Source organism: Lasiosphaeria miniovina, assembly GCF_030549165.1.
Source record: "Lasiosphaeria miniovina strain SMH2392-1A chromosome Unknown B0T26scaffold_2, whole genome shotgun sequence".
NCBI classification, from domain to species: domain Eukaryota; kingdom Fungi; phylum Ascomycota; class Sordariomycetes; order Sordariales; family Lasiosphaeriaceae; genus Lasiosphaeria; species Lasiosphaeria miniovina.
The window spans coordinates 5,148,585-5,172,014 of NW_026848221.1; the positions used below are offsets into that span (position 1 = coordinate 5,148,585).

Genomic DNA, 23,430 nt, shown 5'->3' on the forward strand with positions numbered 1-23,430 from the left:
TTGGGCACGTGTTTGCCGATCCCTGCCATTTGAAAACGCCCATTCCGATCCCGGTGGGCCAGCGTGGCTTGCTTTGCAGGATGGATGGAATGCTGGAGACCCACCAACCCACCCCGGCAATCGACGGTGCATGCGGGCTCCATAGCTGGGTGCTGACGGTTCTGTGCAGGGAGTCGACTGCACATCCATGGACTCCTCCAAAATCGACACGGATACCTGAGGTTCCTTGGGCACCCGTCGACAAAGCATACATCCAGATGTCGCCCTTCGCCGTGCGCGAAAAAGTTTGCGCCGAGCTTCCCCATCACAGTCCAGCCCCTCGCCTCATTCGCAATGGAGGCCCTGGGAATTTGGAAGGTAGGTGCCGCCCCAGTTGAGAAGGGAAGATGGAAGGCGGACGAGGCGGGGTTGAGAGAGGACCTGTTCGTTAGCGGGAACCTTAGCACTTATACCTATGGGATTTGGCAACATTTCCATGCGGGGTTCCCATCGCCTTCGACGGAAATGCTGGCCATAGCAGAGATGCCCTGATCTCTATCGGTGGAATACACTCCGGGCATATTCCTGGCGCCCCAGTTCTAGGTAGGCTCTTGGGACCGGAGGTAGGAATGTACTGTACGAATCATGAAGATGGATACAAGTAGCATTGGACGGACCTGGACGAAGCTGCTTAGTACCAAGGTAGTCGCCGCAAGCGTGCTCGCTCGCCTCCCATCGTCCACACGGAACCCAGGCACCACGTCTAGGCGGGCAGGGAAGAAGCTGCACAACTTGGAAGCTTGCTGAGCTTGTTCGCTAGCTGCCCAATTTGCCTCCACTGCCCTCCTCGCCCTCGCCCTCGTCCTCGCCCGCAAACTGCCCACTGCTTGCTCCCCGCTGCCCTTGTCCATGCCCACCTGAGCTTCAAAGCTCGCAGCTGCATCTGTGCGATCCAGTGGAAAGCCATCTTTGTCTGGCCGAGCCAGCATAGCTTCCTTGCTTGACCTGTGCCCCGATTCCTGATTCCCATAGCCTTTTCTCCTGCAGCTCCGGACTGGACGACATGTTCGCCCAGCTTGTCCACCTCCGTTTTCCTTCTCGACATCCCTTTTCGCCCTGCAAACTTGCTTGCCATATATCAGCCAGAAGAAATATCTCACGCATCCGCCAATCTTGAGGCGGGCTGCCCACCCAGAGAAAGCTCTCGGGATCGAGCGATTTGCCGTCTTTGCTACCACCCCGAGCTCGCTCCCACGCCCACCAACGCGCGACAAAGGAATGCACGACACTCTCCAACGGGCTTGAGCGAATAGGCGTTGTTGCATAGCATTCCCGCAAAAAAAGAGACGGCCCCCAGCCAAGGTGAGGGCGGCGAGGACATACCGCGCGAGTGCTTGTAAGCCGGGCCGCCGCACCCGTGCAAGCGGCAGTCCTACCTACCTACCAGACCACCCTGCCTACGTCCACGCCACACAAGCAACCGCGCCGTCGCTCTAAAGGGGCCCAACACAGCTCGCGAAACAGCCAAAAGGTATGTCGAACAAACGTCGGCTGCAACAACGGCGCAGACAATGTTCTTCCTAGAAAGTCGTCAATTCCGCCCCCGCCCCCAGCCCCCAGCCTCCAGCCTCCAGCCTCCACCCCCCGCCGCCGTCGCCCGCCATCATTCTCTTGCCCTGCCCGAACAGCTGGACTAAGTTCGTGGCCACAGCAACCTGCCCAAAGGCCTGTCGCCAAAAGGCCGACCTCCCCCTTGGCCTGCCGCCAAAAGGCCGACCTCCCCCTTCGTAAAGGTTGAGGTGAAAAGAGGCAGCTGCGCCGCCTCACGGTCCTTCCCGCCCCAGCTCCAAGGCCGCCCCGGAGCTTACCTCCGGTGCCTCCATGGTAGCTTCCCGAGTGGACAGCACCCGGGCTCCCTCATAAACCCCCAACCAGACCCGTCCCTCCAAACACAACCGAGTCTCACCCCCCCCGCCCCGGCGCCGCCGTCGCTCTCGTTGCTGCTAATAACGCCTGGTGGTACTGACTCTTCGCCGGTCGAGGGCAGGGAAGAGACCACACGAGGCGAAATGGACACGCCGTCTCATTTCTTCAATGACTGCATCGACTTTGAAGACCCAATCTCCTACCACAGTCCAGAGCATGATGCAGCAGTAGACCGCGGTGGCGCCATGCATTCGTTCCAGCCGTGCAACGGGAAAATAGGTCTCGACAGCTCGCCCACGTCCGCGGGCGATAGAGGCTTGGACTCGAGGCCATGCGCGTGGGACGACTTTGCCGAGCACATGGGAGCTATGCCAGCTGACCACAGGCCAATGTTTGTCGACCCCGGACTGTACGGCGGTGAAAGCGAGAACGAAGACATGCAGATGCAGGCCCTGTCCATGGACATGTCCCGGCCCTCCACTCGGAGAACATCGAGCAGCAAGTCGAGCTCGCAGAGGACTACAAAGTCGGCCAGCGTGTCGGCAGACACCACCCCACCAGATCAGGGCCCGCCCAAGAAGAACAAGTCGAGGAAAGCCAAGAAAGAGGTCGGCATGGAGGACGAGCACAAGAGGAACAAGTTCCTCGAGCGAAACCGCGTGGCTGCCAGCAAATGCCGAGAGAAGAAGAAGAAGTTTGTCTCTAGCTTGGAGGAGAACAAAATCGGCCTCGAAGCGCAACACGCACAACTACTGATAGAGTATAACGACTTGGATAGCGAGGTCAAAGGCCTGAAGTATCACTTGATGGCCCACGCCAAGTGCAACGACCCGAACATTGACCAGTGGCTCAACAACGAGGCCAGGCGGATTGTCCAAACCTCCAACGAGCCTTTCGGCCCGTCATTCGCCAACGCCAACTTCGGCCAGGCTAGCCAGTCTGGGATATCAACCAGCTCTCCGAGCAGCCGAAACCCCAGCATCGCCTCAGCTTACCAAGCTCTGCAAGGTGTCCAGTTTGATAGCATTGGCCCGGGGGAGAGACAGGGCAGTATGGCCTACACTAACGGTAAGTAAGAAAACGAGACGCGGATAGTGGTGGTCGGTTCCTAGACTCACACTCTCAGGGCCTTCGTTCTACACGCCACCCACCGATGGTGGATTCCCTAGCCTCAGTTCTCCCACTTTCAAGAGAGAGCCGGGCATCAACTATGACCATATGCCTGACGCAATGTTCAGTCCTGAGCATTCAACATTTGGAGGATGAAATCTACAGATTCTGCACGGAATGATCAAGGCCAGTCTCAAAACCTGTCACTCCCAGTGCGATATCGTCATCACTGGAGACGAGGGGTTCGTAGCCTTCTGCCACGAAAGTTATGAGTGTCAACAGCATATTAACAACGGGACAAAAAGGCGTTCCAGGGATGAAAGAGCTTTGCCCAGATGTGAAACAGGAAAACCGGCGACTAGGGGATATACGTGATCACATCACGGTGGAAATTTTGGCATTGTCGGAGAAGTTAGATTTGAGTGACGTGCTTTAGCTGCCAGTGCTTTAGCTGCCAGTTCGTCTTGTCGAAAGGCCTCTCTTACGTCACATTTCGAGTGACGACCTCAACCGTCGCTTCAAAGGGCTTTTGCAGGCACCGGCAAGGTGCCACTGACGATTTCGGTACGAAACCAAGATTTGTCGCATTGCGTCTAAGAAGATCCAGCGGCCTGAGGTAAAAATTTCCAGATAATTTTGCGATTTAGTTGTGAGTTGTTCTGGGGGATTGCTGGCTCGGGCCGGTGAGGGTGAGAAGCCTTGTCTGGTCCATGGCGTTTTTCGTGGTTGAGGTGTCGTCACATTTTTGGCTGACGTCGTCCGCCCTCACACCCCCTGTCAGCGAATGGACAAGACAAACAGTGGCGCGCCACATCGCTGCACTATGTAGCAAGACCTGTTATCGCATCTATGTATATATTAGCTAATACCAATCAAGCCATTCGGGTCAAGTCTCAATATTCTCTCGTTTTTTTTTTTTTGCTTTCCAAGCCAGAAAATGGCTTGGGAGTAGAAAGCGAATCTTACATTTAATTTAACTTTTCAGTGCGAACCAAGAACGGCTCACAACGTCTATTCATCTTTAGCGCACACTCTCGTGCCAAGAAGAGACAGTTGACGTGCAAGACTGTAAATGATGGCGAAAGGTAATATACTAAGTACGCCTTGCAAGCCACACACCGATTTCCTCACCTGCACAGCACGCATGAAAAAGAGCATCCTCATTCTCACTGCGTAGAACATGGCCCTGTGGTAGGCTGTATTTTCTCTTCAGTGGCTGACCAATTTGAATTCACAGACTTGGACAGCAATAAATTTAGTTCGTGATTCAAGATCAGAGCCCTACGCTGCTGTCGCGGTATGCGGGCGCCGTGGGACAATATGGGTGGGATGGATATAACCCCCCCTCGTGCAACAAACGACTCATCAGCCACCGGGCTTTTTCTCTCTCCTTTTCTGTGTCTATAACCTCGCCTCCCTTGGTATATATGTATGTGATATGCCGAAACGCCAAACCCGATGCGCCGCCCGATTTTCTTCACCCCCATGATCGAAAGCTGCTGCTGCCATTGCCATTGCCATTGCCATTGCCATGATGGAGTGGCGGAATGAAATAAAAAGATAAAAAAAAGGAAACAAGAGAACTAGAGGATCACGTCCTCGACATCCGGAGGTGGGGGCGGAGGTATGGACGCAGAGGACGCTATCGGCGCCTCTTCAATCATCATCACGTCGCCCCTCTCCTGGGCGTTGTTCTCCAAGTCGTTGTCGTCGTCGTCCCCGTGCAGATCCTCGTCGGGCGCCATGAACCTGCCGACGGGCACGGCACCCGGCTTGCCGCCGCCGGCCACGACGCTAAGGGCGTGCTTGTTGACCTCGTCCCACGTCTTGCGGCGCGAGAAGATGACGCGGGCCTGGCCCTTGCTGCGCTCCACCTTCTTGGCCGTCCGGTCCATGATGGCCTCGGCCTTGTCCTGGCTCTTCTCCTGCCGCCGCCGCGCCTTGGCGCTCAGCGCCGTCTTCTTGTTGCTGCTCCGCTTGTTGATCCCGCTCCCCGCATGCACTCCTAGCACCGCCTGCCGCGCGTCGTCGCCAATGTTCTGCGCCGCCGCCAGCGAGGGCGCCTTGACGTTCTTCAGCGACTTATCCGTGTCGATGTCGGGTGCCGTCGCCCGCCTCGCCGCACGGGAGTGGACGGATGTGCCTGGAAGGACGGGAAAAATCGTTAGAAAAATATTATTATTATAGGAAAATTGGGGTGGGGTTTCTGATTCCTGAGCTCTCACCTTTCTTCGGCCTGGAAATATTGCCTTTGCCCATCTTGTATGATCGGTAGGTTTCAAGCGGTGTCTTATAATCGTCCGATAGGTGCTAGAGGTTTTGGAGTTTTGTATTCCGTATCATTCTTTTTTTTTTTTGCCTTTGTTCGTGGTGGGGGTTACGGAAGCACTTGATTTCGATTTCCCCAAAACTGAACAGGCGTCTCCGTCTCTGCGCAAGCTACTACGGGCTACGCACCGAAGTACCTGATCGTCGTTTTTTAGCGGACCCATTTGCCAGGTTTTAGCATCTGATTCTGGGCTTGAGCCAACTGGCTGGCCCGCTGTCATGCATGGCAATTGGCCCCGCCTCAGCCTGCATGGGTTGATGTAACAAGCTGTCGTGGCGTTTAAGCCCTGGTTCGTGCCGCGACACTGGGAAAGAGCCTTCAGAGTTCAAATAATCCACGGACGGCCAGCTCCCAGACCAAAACCTCCCAGCTTCTCCTCCACTGCGTGCCAAGGTGACTTTTCTACTTTATCTACAGACCGGCTGGGGAAGCTGCGCGCCCATCTACCGGTTATGGAATTTTCGCGACCAAATGAAGTCGTCCACAATCGGTTCACATCCCACCCAGTTTTTGCGGCAACAATCGCAGGGCTACGCGGCCTCGACGACGCATCGTTAGGTTAGCACATCGCTGACCTCCGCTCGTAGCCAACCTGCTTCTCCTCTCCCGCATGCCAGGATGAATTCCGATACCAGACGCCTCCTACGCCAGTACGATTCTTACGCGAACCCCGATCTGTACCAGTACTACGGCCAGGGCCAGGCCCAGCTGTTGTGGAAACGTGCGACTAGCCCGGCCGTCATTGTCCCCGTCATCATCCTCGCCCTCACGCTCCTGCTGCAGCACAGGGGTCTGCCGCAGGCCCCCGGATACCTGTGGGACCGCCTGGTAGCCATAACCCCGTCGAGGTTACTCTTCGCGATAGATCGCTGGCTCAACCCGCCTCTCTTCCCGCTCCCAATGCTTCAGACACAATCTAGAACCCATGCGGCCAAGAGCGAGGTCCTGCGGAGGGTGCTGGGTCTTGACAAACCCGGGGGGATCATTTCGTCCGTTTCTCGAGTTGGGCGTATGGGCATAAATGGATTGTCTGGCACGGCCCTGGGAACCAAAACCGCGACGGATCAGCCAGCGGGCCTAGGCAACTACGACAACTCTTGTTACCAGAACAGCATTCTCCAGAGTCTCGCCGCGCTCAAGTCGTTTCCCGCCTACCTATCGGCCCTGACAGATGGGGAGAGCAGCGAGCGGCTACCTACGGGCACCGTCGATGCTCTTCGCGACCTGATTACCGATCTGACAAACGCGTCTAACAACGGGAGGACCCTCTGGACTCCCGGTGCACTGAAGAACATGAGTTCGTGGCAACAGCAGGATGCGCAGGAGTACTTTTCGAAGCTACTCGATAATATTGACAAAGAGATTGCGAAAGTTGCCGGAGCCCGATACAAGCCGCCGGGGCTCGAACAAGACTGGGCAAAGGACGACGCCTCCTCGAGCCAGCACAGTGATGACAGTGGCTACCATAGCCAGTCAAGCCACTCCAGGGCCGGCTTTGAGCCTCGATCCATCAGGAATCCGCTTGTCGGCCTCGTTGCGCAGCGCGTGGCGTGCGTTACATGCGGCTACTGCGAAGGCCTGTCGATGATCCCGTTCAACTGCTTGACACTTAATCTCGGTGTTAATTACACCGAGCATAACTTGTACGAAATATTGGACAGCTACACCAAGGTAGAGCCCATCCAAGGAGTCGAATGCGCCAAATGCACTCTGCTCAAAAGATTGCATCTCTTGAAGACTCTGTTGCAGCGAAACAGGGATGCTGGAAAGGCCGATGAGGATCTCCCCGGGGTGAATGAGAGGGTGGCTGCTGTTGAGGAGGCGCTCGAAGATGACGCTTTTGACGAGGACACGCTCCGGAACAAGTGCAAGGTCCCAGCTCGGCAAATGTCGACCTCGACCAAAACAAAACAGGCTGTCATTGCTCGCCCTCCTCAGAGCCTGGCGGTCCACATGAACCGATCTGTCTTTGATGAGACCAGCGGCCGTATGTCCAAAAATATGTCTGCAGTCAGGTTCCCGATGACGCTGGACCTGGGGCCCTGGTGTCTAGGCAGCGCCGATAAACTAACCGAGCAGTCTGACGCAATGGCAGACAAAAGCATCGAGGATGGAGAGACGGAAGCCGACTCCCGTGACGAAGAACAGTGGCTGCTCGAGCCCACTTTGTCAATGGTAGCCGGAACCCGGCACCGTTCTAAGATCACGGGACCCATATACGAATTGAGGGCTGTTATCACGCACTATGGGCGGCATGAAAACGGCCATTACGTTTGCTACAGGAGACATCCGCCGTCCAGCGAGACTGTGAAAAGGGAACCGGTAGACAGTGAAGCAGCCGGCGATGCGGAACAGCCACCCCGACTCGCCTCCGATGACGATGCTGCCGACAAGGGCGATCCTGTTCATGACGAGAAGACACAGGCGCAAGAGCCGAAAGAACCGGCGATAAACGACGCAGAAGACACGACGGCACCTGACCCAGAGGAGCCCGCGCCCGAGACTGAGGGGCAGTCTCAGTGGTGGCGGCTCAGCGATCAAACCGTGACCAAGGTGTACGAATCAACCGTCCTTGCCCAGGGTGGCGTCTTCATGCTCTTTTATGACTGCATCGATCCGGCCTCTGTACAAACTTCTAGCCTTGATGACTACAGGGACGCATCGCAACAGTTGCAGGACGATAATATCGACTCGCTAGCATCCGAGGCGACCATTACGCCGCTCCACCAAGACCTTCCCGAGGAATGTGGGACGGATGAGACAACGAAACCTACCGGGACAGGCTCGAATGCGGCGACCGAGGGGCTAGGTGAGGTTCTCGCGGCGGCGGTATCAATACCTCTCCCGCCCGAGGAAGCGGATTTTGATCAAGATATCGCAATCGACTAAAGGAATTGTGTGGCTCGGAGGTTCTTGTCTGGTTCAGCGGCTGATTTTGCATAGCGAAAAGGCGTTTCATCAAAAGGGATACCACATGTGACACTGCTACTTCGGGTCACCGCGGATCGTGGGAACGGGAATACGCACCTGGTACCTACCCGACGGCCAGGTTTTCGGGTCACTTTTTTGCTTTACTTGTTTGTGCTTGGCGAGGTGGCTCAAGACATGTCGTTCAAGTTAGAATTCGTTGGACTCGCCACAAGCGCAACGGTCGTTCATCGTTACTGCTCGCGCCTGACACCAAGGTAGAGTCTAGGCACGGAGTATCCGTAGTTCGTGTAAGACACTTTGACCCACCGAGGGTTCTGGTAGTAAGAACTTTAGTTCTAACGCAACTTGTTATTGTCAGAGGCAGAGGGGTATTTTTTTTCCTGCAGCTGGTAGACATAGACATTGTGACGAGTCTGTACTGGTATATACCTACTCTGTTCTCACTGTGTATATATATACCTTACCTATTCTACTGGAGGAATTGCCTTCGACCATGTGATGTGGAAAGTTTGAGACAGGCGTGGGGGGGCACTGAGATGTTTCGGAAGCTGGCCGCTAGCTGGGTGGAACTTTGGACGAAAGCAGCTCCGCTTGTCAAAAGCCCTGCTTGTCAAAAAGATGGGCAGTATCAACTGTCACCTGCCGCTCCGCATGGATGCAATCATCCTCATACATGCTGGGCTAATATCTGGACAATTTTGGTGCCCTTTGCACTAAACTCGAATGGCAGAAGCGCATTGTTGTCGTGGTCTCCAGTGTCGACGGCGGATTGCGAATGGTACAGTACTATACAGGGCCAAAGGTAGAGAGACGCGCATCGGATAACGGTGCCGCTTGCACGGGGAAGGAAGAGGCCTTCTTTGTGGACCGCGGCGGATGCGACGGATTTATATAGTATAGCTTGCGTGGTTGGCGTTAACGAGTTTATGCATAAAGCTATGGATACTACTTATTAATAAGGTTTCTTGCCCAGCCAAATGAAGGAGGGTTTATCATAACAACAAACACGCTGCCAGAAAGGTTATTAACCTATCGGCAACCGGGCTCGTTCTCGCTCCTTCCAACGAAGTTCGTACCTGCCTGGCAAATGTGGGTTCGCCCCCTGAGCTGAAGCCAGGCACTCGCCGTTGGGTGGGCTTTCGTTCGGTAGTTGCTTGGCACCTCCTGGCCGTTGCGGTTGCTTTGATTCCCACATGCGAGAGTAAGACAGCTGGGAAATCCAATGCTCCCAATAGTGGAATTTGTGCGACCTGATGCTTTATGTTTTCCTGCCCTGTCCGCGCCCGGCCAATGGGCTGAGGCCCATGATCTGGCCATCTGTTTCTCCTTAATGAGCCCGACAACAACCTAAGCACAGATCGAGAAGCGGACTCTGACTCGCAGGTGCCGTCTCATTGCGCTGCTGTTGGGACTCACGATGATGGTGCCCCCCCTCCTCGGCCAATGAACTGAAGGCTTGGCTGGGCTTATTATGCTCCTTCTCCCTTGGCACTGACAGTTTGCTAGCGTTCGTAAAAGCGATTCCCCTTTCCCCAACCAACGCGCCTCATGACCGAGAAATGAAGATTGCGAGTTTCCCCAGCTGTTCCCGATTCATCCATTGCCATTCATAATTATTAGCCGTCCAAAAAAAGAAAAAAAAGACAACGACTCTCCTTTAACACTGCTACTTCTCAACGCGGGCCCTAGGACGCTGCGCTATTCCCACGACCGACAAACTGCCCCGCCTGGTAGATTTACAACAGGCGCCCCCTGTTATTTCTGTATAATCCTTGCATTCTCTGTCCGTACCTGCTTGCGGCCGACTTTAAGAGCCAGCACTCCGCCACGCACGAATTTCCCCCGTGCCGCAGCACCCCCGAATCCGGTTCGCAGTGCTGGATTGGCCTTTCGCCTCTTCAACTGTCGCACTCGCTACCCCATTGTCGCACGGGCGGAAAGGCGGTCGTTTTTAATTCAGCTGGCCGCACCGCTCACCCCAGGCTTCCATTTTCTTTTGCCGCCCACCGTACCTGCGGCCGACCTCCCCTCGCCGGATCATCAATTCTTGGGGGTTCCTTTTTTAATAAGCCGATCGCTTTTTTGATCATTTTATCGTCCTTTTCTGTACCTCCCCTCCCTAAAGCAGCAGCAGCCCATGCCACCTATAGGTGACCCCGAGTGAGCGTCTTGACAAATACGCTTCGTTCGTTCCTTACGCGTCTCCGAAAGACCAACCACTTCTCCCCGAGAGAACTGGGCCTTCCGACTTACTCTCTCTCTCTCGCTCTCTAATTACCGACCGCAAGTCACTTCTTACCGCCATTTTGCATCGCCTCTCGACGACGACGACGACAAGACGCGCCCACCATGACACGAGACTCTGTCGATCAGCGGGCGCTCATGGCCGATGAGGAGACGGGACAGCCGACGGAGAAGCCGCAGCCTGCCGGGCGATCAGTTCATCCCATTGTCCACATCACGTAGGTGGTTGTCGCCGGGCTCTGGTAGTCGCTGTCAGCAAAGCTAACCGTCTGTCTGCTCGCGATTCAGGAGTTGGATATTCTTCTCTAATCTCACCATTCTCTTTAATAAGTGGTTAATTGACAACCGAGGATTCAGTAAGTTTCCTTCGCGCTCCGTGACCTGACCGTGACCGTGACCGTGACCGTGACCGTGACCGGCCCCGACGTTTGGAGTCGCGATCGACAGTGACCAGTTGCTGACTCTTTCTTACTTAGGATACCGTATGTGGTCTCTCGCACTACCGATAATTAACCTCCCCTCCATCATGCTAACGAGGCCTGCGCAGCTGTTATCCTAACATGTTGGCATCTTATATTCGCGACGGTCGCGACCCAGATCCTGGCGAAGACGACGCACTTGCTGGACGGTCGCAAAAACGTCAAGATGACGGGCAAACTATACCTGCGCGCTATCGTGCCTATTGGGCTTCTCTATAGCGCCAGTTTGGTGTGCAGCAACATGGTCTACCTCTACCTGAGCGTAGCATTCATCCAGATGCTCAAGTCAGCGGCGCCCGTCGCCGTGCTGCTCACTTCGTGGGCCTGGCGCGTCGAGGACCCGTCGCTGAAGCGCCTGTTAAACGTTCTGCTCATCGTGGGCGGTGTCGCGCTTGCTAGCTTCGGCGAGATCGACTTCAGCCTGACGGGCTTCCTATTTCAGATCGGCGGCATCATCTTCGAGGCCGTTCGCCTCGTCATGATTCAGGTCCTGCTGTCCGAGGACGGCCAGAAGATGGACCCCCTCGTCAGCCTATACTACTATGCCCCTGTCTGCGCCTTGATGAACATCCTGATTGCCATCCCCTCGGAGGCGAACTCTTTCGACTTTGCCGACTTGGCCAAGTGCGGCTACTGGTTGTTGTTGCTCAACGCCATTGTCGCTTTCATGCTGAACGTCAGCAGTGTTTTCTTGGTATGTTGTTCTCTGTATCTCTTGTTCGGGGCGGGCTGTTGTGAACGAGGGCCGGTACTGACTAGAGCCAAAAACAGATTGGCAAGACGTCGAGCCTCGTCATGACGCTGACGGGAATCTTGAAAAACATCCTCCTCGTGGTCGCCTCGGTCATGATCTGGCACACGTCCATCACGCCCCTCCAGTTCTGCGGCTACGCCGTCGCCCTCGGCGGCCTCGTTTACTACTCGGTTGGCTGGGAGCAGATCACGGGCGTTTCGTCGGCCATTTGGCTCTGGATACGCTCCCTGTGGGAGGCACCAACGCGCGCCGATGAAAGCCGTCTACCGCCCGCCTTCCGCCGCGCCCTCTTCATGACGCTCGGCACGCTCACCGTCGTCATCCTCGTCGCGGGCGCTCTCTACGGAACTGGCACGGGCGCCAACGCTGTTGCCGCGGTGCAGGCGTCATTATCTGGCGCAGCGGGGGGGACGCCTACTTCTTAAAGCCCGAGGCGTAGAATGGTAAAACGAAACTTTTTGACAAATTATAGAAAAGGCGGCTTTGTCCTGCTTTTTTAGCCGGCTGTTGTGTTCTCTCGCACCTGTGTTTTTACGCAAGCCAAGAAGTTCTGCCTTCTTTATGTGGATAATAGACATGGAGGCGCACGAAGAGAGAATAGAGAGAAGGGAGAGGCCACCGAATCAAGCGAGCGTGCGAATCAAAGTGAGCAAGCGAGTAAAGAGTGTCGCTTTTATAATCTAACTGGAATTGGGCGAGGGGAGGGAGGGGAAATCTTTTTCTGCATACCATCCCTTTTTTCCGTCATTCTTTGCACATTTCACATTGCAAGATTGGGGGTTGGACAGGAGAGGCGGGCAACGTAAATGAACTAACACCAGGCTAGCGAGCGACTGTGCATATACCACACAAGCATATATTTCTTGGGGGTCATTTTTGACATCATGAAGTATCTTTTTGTGGTTTCTTTGTTTCCGTTTCGGGTCGGGACTGGGCTGGACGGGGCTGGCTGGCTGGCATAGGGTCGTTCGTGTATCAGCTATATACGTACTCTTTATATTTCCTGTCTCTGTTCATTTTTGCTTTTTACATTGCGTGGTCTGTTGCGTTTCCCTTTTCTTACAGTTCGATGCCCTTCTTCCCCCTCTCCCCCCTCGCGTCTGGCTTGCTCGTCCATGATTTGTTACGCGTTCTGGAATTGCCCCTCTAGGAAACAAATATGTGCAGACATCATATGAATGTATATCCGGATGGATGGATGGATGGACGGATGGATGGATGGATGGATGGATGGGTAGACTGACTATGGGAAGGGGACTGTGCATGTACGTAATAAGGCGGACGACACGCGGAAAACGGCATGACGGTCTGTAAGTCTTTCTCAGTGTCTGAGTTTGGAATGTAATGGGAATTGGATAGGTAGATTCCCGGGCGGTTGGCAAGAGAGAGCGAATTAGGTGGCGAAAGCGAGAAGATGGATCTGTATCCGTTCAAGGGTGGGGGGCCGATACTGGAGGAAAGAAAATGTTTTTGCATACATTGTTTACATCTCCCGCTCACCATGCCCGGTGCAACGACATTGACAAGTGTCACCGGAGAGGCAGAGAAGTGTCCCGCGAGATTTTTGTTAAGTATCTACCTAATCTAGTAGTAAGGTGTGATAAACGGCAAGAGAGGTCGGGTTAATGATGCCGACGACGATAGAAGACGTAATGTGTAAACCATCGCGGACCAAAGCTCTCGTTGCTAGGGCTGCAAGATGCTAAACCTGGCTGCTCCTCGCCTACCCGCCTTGTCCAGATAATCTGGCGTGAACATGAAATACTACATACTCGTACAGGAATCCTACACAGCTTCTTTCAAATGAAAGCTTCCTCCCGACCTCCCTCCCCTGACGCCACCATAAAATACCGCAACGCTATTGCCACCCACCCCGTTCCGTTACCCGTGCCTCTCGTTCGTTGAATGGTCTGTGCCATATTCTCAACGTTGATAGTACCTGTACATTACCCATAACAGCGCATAGCTAGGCCGCCGTGATGATGCTGGAGCCTGAAGAAGAGGCAAAGCTGGAGGCCATGAACCAAAAGATCAAATCAGGCGTGAGAAAATAAACTTCTCTATGCTGGAGGATTCGTGTGCGGGATCAATTGCGCCTTCGGCTGCGGCTTCTGTCGCGGCGGTCGCCGTCTCTGTCTCGATCCCGATCCCGACGGGTTGATCCGATGCTTGATGTGCGCCGTCGGCTGCTGCGGCGCGTGTAACGGTCCAGGTCCTGATCCCTATTTCTATCCCGGTCTCTGTCTTTAGTGTCCCGATCTCTCTCCTTGGTATCACGATCACGGTCTCGGTCTCGGTCTCGCTCTCGCTCTCTTACCGTCCTGTCTCGTTCACGGCTGGGGCTTCTAGTCCGACGTCTCTCCCGCCGATCGTCCCTGTCACGGTCGCGATCACGATCACGGTCTCGATCGCGGGGGCGATGGCGGTCTCCATCTCTATCACGGTCTCTGTCTCTATCGCGATCGCCATCGCGGTAGCGGTCTGCGGCGGGACGACGCTCTTTCTCGCGCTCGCGCTCCGGTGGGACGTATCGATCAATCTCCTCAGGCTCGCGACGGCGCTTGAGGTCCGGCGACCGCTCTCCAAGCCGTTTGTCGTCGATACCGGGAATTGGCATGCCTTTCTCTCTGGCTACTTTCTGGGCGGCAAGGTAGGCTTTAGCTTCCTGCTCGCGCTTCTTCACCTCGGCTTGCTTCCAGGCTTCTTTCTCGTCGCGGCCCAGATGGGATGGAGGACGGGCTACGGTTGTTGGTGACCTGGAGCGGCTCTTGCGGTCTCGTTCCCTACCCCTGTCTCGCTGCTCTTTGTCGCGTTCGCCACTCCGCTCACGTCGGTCAGTATCACGTTTCGCGTCCGGTTTAGGATTGGGGGAGCGGCTGCGCTCCCGCTTATCGCGCCGATCCCGATCACGGTCACGGTCACGGTCTCGAGAGCGAGAGCGAGAGTTAGCGCGCGGGCTCTTGTCTCGGCGACTGGATCGCAAGCGCGATCGTGAATGTTCCCGCCGATTAACACGGTAGCGCGATGAGCGGCTTTGCTCCCGGACACGAGAGCGGCTCCGGGCTTTCTTCTCAGGCTCTCTCCGGTCTGCTCTGGGACGGGATCGACTTCTCTCGCGGCGATCCGTCTTCGCTCGGGAGCGGCTCCTTTCTTTGGGCTCCACTTTCCGGTCATCGCGCCGTTCCGGTCTGGCTCGAGAACGGCTGCGGTCTCTTCGCTCGTCCTTTCTAGTATCTCGAATCCTGGAGCGGCTGCGGTCTCTTCTCCGGGAATGGCTGTGATTGGTGCGTCGAGGTCGTGGGGAACTGGAACGATGATCCCGTCGCCTACGATCTTCATTTCGGCCACGGTCGCGGTCACGGTCGCGGTCACGGTCGCGGTCATGATCACGATCCCGATCCTTATCTCGGTAGCGGGAGACGCGCGAGGGACTCCTACTCCTGCGCTTCTCATCCTTGGCCCCTTGATCCTTGGCATCCTTGGCATCTTTGGTCTCCTTGGTGTCTTTGGGTGCCTTAGCGTCCTTGGTTTCCTTCGTTCCCTTCGTCTCATTCGTTCCCTTTGTCTCCTTCGTCTCCTTTGTCTCCTTCGTTTCATTGGAAGTCTTGGTATCCTTGGATTCTTTCGAATCCTTGGGCTCCTTGGCGTCTTTGACCTCTTTAATCTCTTTGGCGGCGTCCTTGGACTCTGGAGGCTTGGTCGCAGTTTCTGGCTGTGCTGGCTTTTTCATTTCGGGAATCCTTGGGGACCCGCGGCGAATGGGATCGATAGCGGAGGCCGGCATGGTTCGTCTTGGCGGGGGGATTAGAGCTGCGTCGACCTCCAATTCAGGGAGTTTTGAAGACACGCGTTTGCTCTCACGTAGAAGATCCTCAAGCGCCTCGCGCTCGAGACGCTCGTGGTCTTCCTTGGTGAGTTGCTTCTTTGCCTCCTCTCGTCGTCCCTCATCCTTGCTGGCCTTTGGTTTCGGGTCGCGACTCTCCTGCACGTCGCGATGTCGATCCCGGTCTCTGTTTTCGTCCCTAGCTCGCTCTCTTGAACGCGCTTTAGGACGTTCGTGGTCCCGGTTCCGATCTCGGTCCCGTTCCCGATCGCGATCACGATGGCGATCTCTGTCGCGGCTTCGCTCTCGGTGCTTCTCCCTATCTCGCTGCTCGCGCTCCTTTTCACGACGCTCGCGACTCCGTTCTCTCTCGCGCTCGCGCTGTTCGCGTCGCTCTTGCCGTTCCTTCTCTCGAAGCGCAGCCTCTTTTTCTTCTTTCTTACGGCGCGCCTCTCGGGCCGCCTTCTCCTCCTCACGCTGCTTCATCTCCTCTCTCTCCTGGATCTCGCGCTCAAGTTGTCGTTTCCGCTCTTCAACCAATTTCAGCTCCTCGCGAACTCGCTCGCGCTCGGCCCGCCGTGCCGCTGTCTCGGCCGCATAATCTTCGTCGGTCTTGGTGCCACGGATGCACTCTTCCTCGGCGGCCTCGTCGCCGATCTCGGCACGTCGCAACTCACGAATGCGGGCCTCAATGGCGGCGCTGTCAATAAGGCTATCGATGACTGCCTCGGCCTTTTGATATATGCCTCCGCGATCCACGGCGCCGTCGATAAGGGCAGCAGCTTTGCCTCGCTCGAGCGTCAAAAGTTGGACCGGATTGCGCTCAACTTCTTGCTCAGCAATTTTACGGATTGCTTTCATGATTTCCGCCTCGTAGTCCTATAACCAACTGTCAGCCGCGGAAAGATAAAACACGAGATACAAATGGTACACGAGACGTTTGGTGGGGGTGAAACGAGCAAGCAAGCGAAAGTAGAAAAAGAAAAAGGCATAGACATACGCTGGCCTCGAATTTCTCCCAAACCTGTTTGCGAATCGCGTCGTATCCGCCCTTCTTCTTGAAGCTGTGTGCTAGGCCATCAATAGCAGACCGCAGAGCTGAAGAGAGTGGCAAGTCGGACGCCTTGAACTTCCTGGCGCCCGGCGGCGTAGCGACATCTGGCGCCATGGCAGTCGCGCCGGTGATGAATGGAGCTCGAACCGCAGAAGACATGGATGCGATGGCAATTGTAGACAAGGTAAAGAAAAGGAGCGCGGAAGCGACCTGTCTTGGTCTAGATATCTAATCCGCCTTTGGCGACGACGAGGTTCGCGGTTGGGCCGCTTACCAAGTCATTGCTCACGGCAGGATGTCGATGTATGTACCAGAAGCTCGGGACGGAAGGAAGGAACACAATGAGAGGGAAGAGCGCGTAGTTCGGATGCAAGCCGGCAAAACTAGAACCAAACGAAAGCAGCGATGGAGAAGAGAGGAAATAAAGACGAAAAAATGATGCGCGTGAACAAGAGCTATGTCTTTGCGTTTCCGGGTGATCAACGAAATTCCACAGCGGCACGAAACTCGGGTGTAGTTGAGAGCCTTGAGCGCTGGCGCTGGTGAGGACGATTCTAGTGGGGCAGAGAGCGCCTTTGCAAGTGTTCGAAATGCGCTAGATTAGGAAGTAAGGGGCGGAAAGCAAGGACGGCATGGCAGGGGTTTTCATGCACGCCACAAGACGGACTACCCTTCGCAGCGCTTGGTCGGGGCACCAAACGGCCCGTGCACGCCAGAGCTTCACCTACCAAATCGATGATTCCAATTCGCCAGAGGCAAGTCAAGCCCCCACAGGCCCGCGATTTCCAAACCACCACCACCACGACCCACAACGTCAACGTCAACGTCGTCAAAAACGAACCTCAGGCGCGGAGCTGCTCGACCGGACCAATTCACCCCCACCGAACGAGCGGCCAGCCGAAGAAGAACTAGACAGGCAAACCGAATTGGGTCGTGCACGATACACGACTCGTCGACGCCGCCTCGCATTTCATTAAAGGGCGCGCCCTGGAGCTCCCTCCTCCGGACCCGAGACGCACTAGACGAAGGGGGACAACAAAAATAACGAAAAAATGGTGCACAGGATCCTGTTCTGGACCGGCTTCGGTATGTAAACACACCCTTCCGGCAAGCTGTCCTGGCGGGCCGGCCGAGCAGACCAATTAGGCCTGGTCATCCATCTATCCATCTACTACTGTGCGGTGCGGTATGGCTCCATTTTGCTAACCATGAACCTGTCTGTAGGCGTGATCACGCGGGCCTGGCAGCTGGGCATCGAGATGCGGCCGCTGTTCGAGCGGAGCCGGCTCTGGGCGTACCCTTTGTTCGGCGGCGTGGGGGCGAGCTTCGGATACTGGCTGCAGGGAGTCGACGAGAGGCAGACGGCAGTGCTCCAGGAGCGGAGGAGCGCCATCTTGGAGAAGCGAGCGCGGAGGGCGCAGCGGGAGGCCGAGAGCACCGAGGCTACCACCGCATGAGAGAGACAGACAACAACACAGCCTTGGCAGCCAACTGACTCTCCGGCGGAAGGAAATATCGGGGGAATGTATATGAAACTCATTATGGCAATCCTTGGAGAGGACCCAGGTCAGCCGGCTACGAGCAAGTTTCCTTGTACAAAAAAACAACAACAAAGCAGCTCCTTTTGGCAGATAGCTACCCTATTAGTGGTGTTTGTAAAGCCCCTCACCACCGTAGAGGGTCGAGATCGAGGGCCCCGGCTCCAGTCTAGCTATGTATCAAGCCTATTCTTTTCAAAGAAAAATACACTGTGCCAGTTTCAATGTCTCTAGGCTAGGTGGTCGGGCACCCCGTCTCTTCCCTAACTAACCCCATTTCAAGCAATGGTGGGGTCCTCCTGCTTCCTCAGAAGCGCGAGGATGGACTGGGCCGGAGACAGGCCCGAACCCGTCTCGAATTCCGTGACAACGCCCGAAATGTACTTGTCCCGCGTGTTGTCGAACAGCAGGCGGAACGACTCAGCCGTGTTCCGCTCCGGGTCAACCTCGTTGTACGTGAGCGCGTCGACCGAGATGCGCTCGCGGTCAAAGTTGATCGTCTCGCACAGGGCGATTACTTTCTTCAGCTGAGCCGAGACGGCCATGGCGACGTCGGCAGTGCCGGCCGGCGCCTGGAGCGAGCCGTTGGCGAAGATGGCCTCTGCCCCAAGGAGCGCATTCGTGGCCCGGTGCGCGATTGCATTGAGACCGCCGAGATTCGGCGAGTAGAAGACGCGGATGCCGGCGTGCCGCAGCGCCTTGGCGAGCTCTCTGCCGCCGCCGTCGTAGGGGTCGTCGACAATGGACACCTCAAACGTCTTCCCGTCCTCGCTTGCCTGCAGGAGCGTCTTCTCTACCAGCCGATGCCGGCCGTACGTCAGGACATGCTCACCGTCCTTAATGATGGCCGCCGCGTTTCTGGCGATGACGAACTCGGCCAGCATGACTCGCTCCTTGATGAAGACGTCGATCGCGCCCAGGAGGCCCTCTTTGGCTTCGTCCTCGGGGGTGTCGATGTCGAACTTGTTGACCTTTGCCTTGAGCAGCCTGATGGCATTGCCCATGGAAAAGCACATGGGCCTGCACTCGGTGAGGTACTCAATCTGGGGGTTCAAGGCGTGAGGAACGAAGTGCCGCGACAGCGAGTTGCCCTTGGGCGTCTCGTATGACTCAATGACCTAAGAAATTCTAGTCAGCCTCCAAAGCCCAAAGCAGAGACAAGCTTCAGACAGGAAAACCCCGAACAGACGCATTCTAACTCACTTTTTTAAACGCCAGCAGTGTCGCCTCGAGCCGGGCGATGCTGTCTCTGATGGCGAACGTCGCCATCTCCTGGCCGACAGCCAGCACCGCCGGGTGCACATCCTTGTGGGCCTGCGATGCCGGCATCCTCTTGGCCATGGGCACATGGCTGAAGCACTCGGGGATCCCGCTCCGGACGTCTTTCTCGACCACCAAGATCGACGGCCGCCGCCCGCTCATCGAGGGCCGGTGCGGATGTGCTGGTCTCCCCTGAGCTTGTGCCCCAGTGCCTTGCGTGCCATCTTGCTGCTTTCCCTTTCCTTTGGCCCCGCCCTTCGCGTCGGACGCGGCACCGCCCGCCGGAGGCACTGGCGCCGCCAGCGCAGCTACATCCCTTGTTTCTTTGACTTGCGCCCGCCTTGCCGCCTTTTCTGCCTTGGCCTTGGCTTTCAGCTGAACCGGTGTGAGCTGCGAGCCGCTAGACGCCGGTGCGGGTGCAGTTGCAGTTGCAGTTGGAGAGGCGGCCGCGGCCGCGGTCGTTGGTTGCCGGTTCCCCCCTGCCGGGGCTGGTGTCGCAGCCGGGGCGGGAGCTGAGGCAGGAGCTCCTACGGGAGCCCCGCTAGCCTCGGAAGCCATTGTCTCGATGCGGCGCCCTCGGGAGGTTTTCTGTCTTCCCGCTCTGTACTGTGCGGCGCAATGTACGGCCCCGATGAATAATGACCCCTCGGTCTTTGATCTTTGGCCTAGGTGTATAACCAGAGGTTTGGCAGGTTATACCCTTCGAAATTTTGTTGTGGAAAGCGGCCAAATAGAACTGTCCGAGGTTGTTGCGAAGGTTCACAAAGAGCTGTGAGACTTTTCGGAGACAGCCTTTGAGTCACGATGGGGAACGTTCGTTGCGGAGTCGCAAAGCAGAGCAAAGCAATCAATGCGCGGGGAGGTTGAACCCCGCGCCCCGCAATTGTGCAAGGCACCCCAATCAGAAGCCGCCATGACCCCTGTGCCTGGGCTTTGAAAGTCGTAGTTTCGAAAGCTCAAGAAAGCTGCCCTGCTCTGAAAAGCTTGACGACGCGCATTGTGACTCGGGAAACTGTTTTTCAGTCAAGTATTCAATATAAACAACCAAGAATAGCATTCTATCGAGAAATATCTACATGAATTTTTATTGAGAAATTTTAAACACGGGGTCTGAAGACCAGGTTAAAGTAGTCTATATAACAGACACACATAAAAAAGGGGGTTGTTTCGTTCCGTGTCAACTCATCCCCATTCTAGTCCCAAAACCATCAATTTATACGGGTATATTACATACATAATCTTATGGTGTCTAGGCCGTGGCAGTTTGTCCGCCATTCTCAGCATTCTGTGCCATCGCTCTTTCGCGCCTCCTTATCGCACTCTGCTTCTCGGGCTTTTGCTTCGGCTCCTTGGCGCTTTTCTCCCTGGGCGGCCCCTGCAAGACAAGTTGGAGTCTAGTGCCGACCGTGCCCACGGGTGGCTTGACGTCGGTCGTGCCCGGCACATCGGCAATGGCCGCCCTGAGAGTCTGGTACGTCTCCCTGGCCTCGTCGGCCGACGCCACCTTCTTCCTCTTCTTAGGGTTCCTCTGCATCGTGATCTCGACCTTGAACCCGTCGTTGAGGAACCCCTTGACCTGGCGCAGCCGCGTCTGGAGGTCGTGCGGGTCGATGGCCCAGTTGATCTCGACCTCCTTGGTGGACACGTTCTGCTTGCGCTCTTCCTTGTTCTTTGCCAGCGCTTCGGCGTACTCGGCCCTGCGGTCGATGATGCGGCAGACGGGGTAGGGGTTGCCCGTCTTTCTCGCCGCGTCATCTCCTTCAGCTGCTGTGTCGTCTTCTCCCTCCTCGCCTGCCACCTTCGGCATCATGAGAGTTACCAGGCTGTAATTTTTCAAGTCGATACGGGCTAGGACGTCGCGGGTTCGCTCGGGCTCCAAGAGGCGGCCCGTCTCCTCGTCGCGCAGCTGTATCCACGGGCTGTCGATGTTCCTGTCGCGAGGGTAGCGATCCGCTGGAAGCTTGAGCTGCTTTTTTGCGCCGCCGCGATTGGCGGATAACGGGGCCGAGGACACGAAGCCTCGTAGTTGAGAAGACGGCGCGGCCGCTCGGGAGGACGACGCCAATGGCAAGATTAGGCGGTGCATTTGCCATGGCCCTTCAGACGGGAGCGCATTGCCGACGAAGACCCTGCGCAGAGCAGCTGCTGAGTTGAAGAGACATCGTGACCCCTTCATGGCTGCCCGGGCTTTTCGAGGGCGAGGGAGAGGAAGACGGCGACAAGTCAAGACGGCGGCGCGGGATTTGAGAAAAGTTTGGTCCGGGCCTTTTTTCCTTAATGACCGCTATTCGAGAGCCTCTGGTTACAGCTGAGTTATAGCGCGCTAGCTCGAATGGCTTTGGAGAATTTAGGGCCAATCACCGTTCACCAATAGCCCCCAAAAAAGCTGCCGTGCACGGGCTATTACCATCGACTCTCAGGGAGCGCCCTCATGTCGACAGCCGTCTTAGCTCGGGTTGTTTGATGTTTGAGGTGTATGAAGCTCTCATCCACCACGGTGTCAGTCAGCCAACTACGGAAGGAAGAAGTCTTAAACATTGCGTCCCAAAGCAACGAGCATGAAGCAGAGGACGCTTAACCAATTCCTGACATTTTGAGATTGGGCTTTTTCTCTCTCTTTTCAAGCCTCATATAAAAGCTTCAACGTCCTGTACCTAGCCAATGCCGCCATGAGATAGTAGACGACTCCATCTATAAAAGTCGTCGGTTGTGTCACCTACGCCATTCAAAATGCCGCCCTTTCGAATATCAGCATTTGGCCAACCATTCCGGCGGTTCGCGAGCACGGGCGCCGGCAGCGTTGGTCGGCAAGGCGGGGCAAGCGCCGGCGGTGGAGGGGGAGGAGGAAGAGAAGCCCGGGACACCATCTTCCTGCACCGACCGCTGCGGCTCATCATCTTCACAACCAAGTACCTAGCCTTCACGCACTTGTTCCTCGAGTACGGGTTCTGGCCGTCGCCGGCTTCGGGCCCGTCGATGCTGCCGACCTTTGAGGTTATGGGCGAGTGGGTGCTGGTGTCCAAGTGGCACCGGCTCGGGCGCGGCGTGTCGGTGGGCGATGTGGTTGCCTACAACATCCCCATAAACGACGAGGTGGGCGTCAAGCGCGTCATTGGCCTGCCGGGCGACTACGTGCTAGTCAACTCGCCCGAGAGCGCGAGTGACGCCATGATCCAAGTAAGTGCCCACCCAGGTGCCCGTCTCTCTTTGAAACCAAGGCGACAGAACGATGCACGGGAAACTTACACAAATATTATAGGTACCACAAGGCCACTGCTGGGTCATAGGGGACAACTTGCCCGCATCGCGAGACTCGCGCCTGTTCGGGCCCGTACCCCTGGCTTTGATCAGGGGCAAGATTATCGCCCGGGCCAAACCGAACTGGGACTTCCAATGGGTGCGAAACCCACTGCGAAGTCCAGACCAGCCATCCGATGCATGAGGGCCCAAGGGTCGCTGTCGTCGTAGCCGCTGCGTGCTACCCAAAGCAGCAACATGATTCTTGTACACGTTACATACCGACCACATAGTTGTATACATAGCCTTTTACGCTACCCAGCAGCAGTTTCTTATCCATGCAAAAACACCGTCAAGCTTAGCACTTTGGGAGATTTGAATTTGTGCATATCTTAACGGTGTGTAATGACATTTTTTTAGAGGAAGGTAAACTAGGCCCGGCGCGAATAGGGGGAGGGCTGTTAGCAATGTTAAAATGGGGTTACAGGTTGAATGGGGGGCATGGCGCTAGTGCTACGGTAATAAGTCAAGACCGCCGCCGGTGTGAAGATCTGAGTGACTCCGTAGTCATGATACAAAGGAAAATTTGTGAGCCCCGGGCGATGGAACTGGGTCGCTCGTTCATGGACGCCGAGACTCGAGCCTTTCGCTCTCGCGTGGCCTCGAGTCCACTTCCAGATGCCTCAATACCGTTCAAAATACAAATCTCCCACACGCCCTTGACCTCCCGTCCCGTGTTATTATAGACAGATAGTGACGCCGCCAA

General features: G+C 56.1%; 10 protein-coding genes across 10 annotated transcripts; 5 read left to right on the plus strand and 5 right to left on the minus strand.

The window, feature by feature from the left end:
* Positions 1-415: 415 nt before the first annotated feature.
* B0T26DRAFT_165946 (uncharacterized protein) lies at positions 416-1,584 on the minus strand. The gene has a single exon (XM_060433528.1). It carries the CDS (start codon positions 1,302-1,304, stop codon positions 579-581), a length of 726 nt encoding a protein of 241 aa, XP_060301124.1. The 5' UTR covers positions 1,305-1,584; the 3' UTR covers positions 416-578.
* A 464-nt stretch (positions 1,585-2,048) lies between these two features.
* Positions 2,049-3,171, plus strand: B0T26DRAFT_738676 (uncharacterized protein; the record flags this gene model as incomplete). The annotated part of the gene is made up of 2 exons (XM_060443618.1): positions 2,049-2,973; positions 3,032-3,171. The coding sequence occupies 2 exons, from the start codon at positions 2,049-2,051 to the stop codon at positions 3,169-3,171; spliced, it is 1,065 nt and encodes a 354-aa protein (XP_060301125.1).
* A 1,427-nt stretch (positions 3,172-4,598) lies between these two features.
* B0T26DRAFT_748513 (Alb1-domain-containing protein) lies at positions 4,599-5,274 on the minus strand (the record flags this gene model as incomplete). The annotated part of the gene is made up of 2 exons (XM_060444972.1): positions 4,599-5,158; positions 5,241-5,274. The coding sequence occupies 2 exons, from the start codon at positions 5,272-5,274 to the stop codon at positions 4,599-4,601; spliced, it is 594 nt and encodes a 197-aa protein (XP_060301126.1).
* A 688-nt stretch (positions 5,275-5,962) lies between these two features.
* On the plus strand, positions 5,963-8,233 carry B0T26DRAFT_639999 (uncharacterized protein; the record flags this gene model as incomplete). The annotated part of the gene is made up of 2 exons (XM_060437184.1): positions 5,963-7,747; positions 7,832-8,233. The coding sequence occupies 2 exons, from the start codon at positions 5,963-5,965 to the stop codon at positions 8,231-8,233; spliced, it is 2,187 nt and encodes a 728-aa protein (XP_060301127.1).
* Positions 8,234-10,624: 2,391 nt separating this feature from the next.
* Positions 10,625-12,177, plus strand: B0T26DRAFT_672831 (triose-phosphate transporter family-domain-containing protein; the record flags this gene model as incomplete). Its single annotated transcript, XM_060439514.1, has 5 exons — positions 10,625-10,737; positions 10,808-10,875; positions 10,996-11,001; positions 11,067-11,692; positions 11,770-12,177. The coding sequence occupies 5 exons, from the start codon at positions 10,625-10,627 to the stop codon at positions 12,175-12,177; spliced, it is 1,221 nt and encodes a 406-aa protein (XP_060301128.1).
* A 1,437-nt stretch (positions 12,178-13,614) lies between these two features.
* B0T26DRAFT_166316 (complex proteins associated with Set1p component shg1-domain-containing protein) lies at positions 13,615-17,253 on the minus strand. Its single transcript, XM_060433532.1, has 3 exons — positions 16,576-17,253; positions 14,070-16,454; positions 13,615-13,980 (listed from the first exon to the last, which is right to left on the minus strand). The coding sequence occupies exons 1-3, from the start codon at positions 16,786-16,788 to the stop codon at positions 13,975-13,977; spliced, it is 2,604 nt and encodes an 867-aa protein (XP_060301129.1). The 5' UTR covers positions 16,789-17,253; the 3' UTR covers positions 13,615-13,974.
* A 428-nt stretch (positions 17,254-17,681) lies between these two features.
* On the plus strand, positions 17,682-18,086 carry B0T26DRAFT_738680 (uncharacterized protein; the record flags this gene model as incomplete). The annotated part of the gene is made up of 2 exons (XM_060443619.1): positions 17,682-17,715; positions 17,854-18,086. The coding sequence occupies 2 exons, from the start codon at positions 17,682-17,684 to the stop codon at positions 18,084-18,086; spliced, it is 267 nt and encodes an 88-aa protein (XP_060301130.1).
* Positions 18,087-18,307: 221 nt separating this feature from the next.
* B0T26DRAFT_166314 (uncharacterized protein) lies at positions 18,308-20,156 on the minus strand. Its single transcript, XM_060433531.1, has 2 exons — positions 19,371-20,156; positions 18,308-19,285 (listed from the first exon to the last, which is right to left on the minus strand). The coding sequence occupies exons 1-2, from the start codon at positions 19,983-19,985 to the stop codon at positions 18,446-18,448; spliced, it is 1,455 nt and encodes a 484-aa protein (XP_060301131.1). The 5' UTR covers positions 19,986-20,156; the 3' UTR covers positions 18,308-18,445.
* Positions 20,157-20,347: 191 nt separating this feature from the next.
* B0T26DRAFT_697465 (uncharacterized protein) lies at positions 20,348-21,852 on the minus strand. The gene has a single exon (XM_060441393.1). The coding sequence runs from the start codon at positions 21,601-21,603 to the stop codon at positions 20,677-20,679; it is 927 nt and encodes a 308-aa protein (XP_060301132.1). The 5' UTR covers positions 21,604-21,852; the 3' UTR covers positions 20,348-20,676.
* A 305-nt stretch (positions 21,853-22,157) lies between these two features.
* On the plus strand, positions 22,158-22,869 carry B0T26DRAFT_738683 (peptidase S24/S26A/S26B/S26C; the record flags this gene model as incomplete). Its single annotated transcript, XM_060443620.1, has 2 exons — positions 22,158-22,604; positions 22,687-22,869. 2 exons carry the CDS (start codon positions 22,158-22,160, stop codon positions 22,867-22,869), a joined length of 630 nt encoding a protein of 209 aa, XP_060301133.1.
* Between the last annotated feature and the right edge of the window lie 561 nt (positions 22,870-23,430).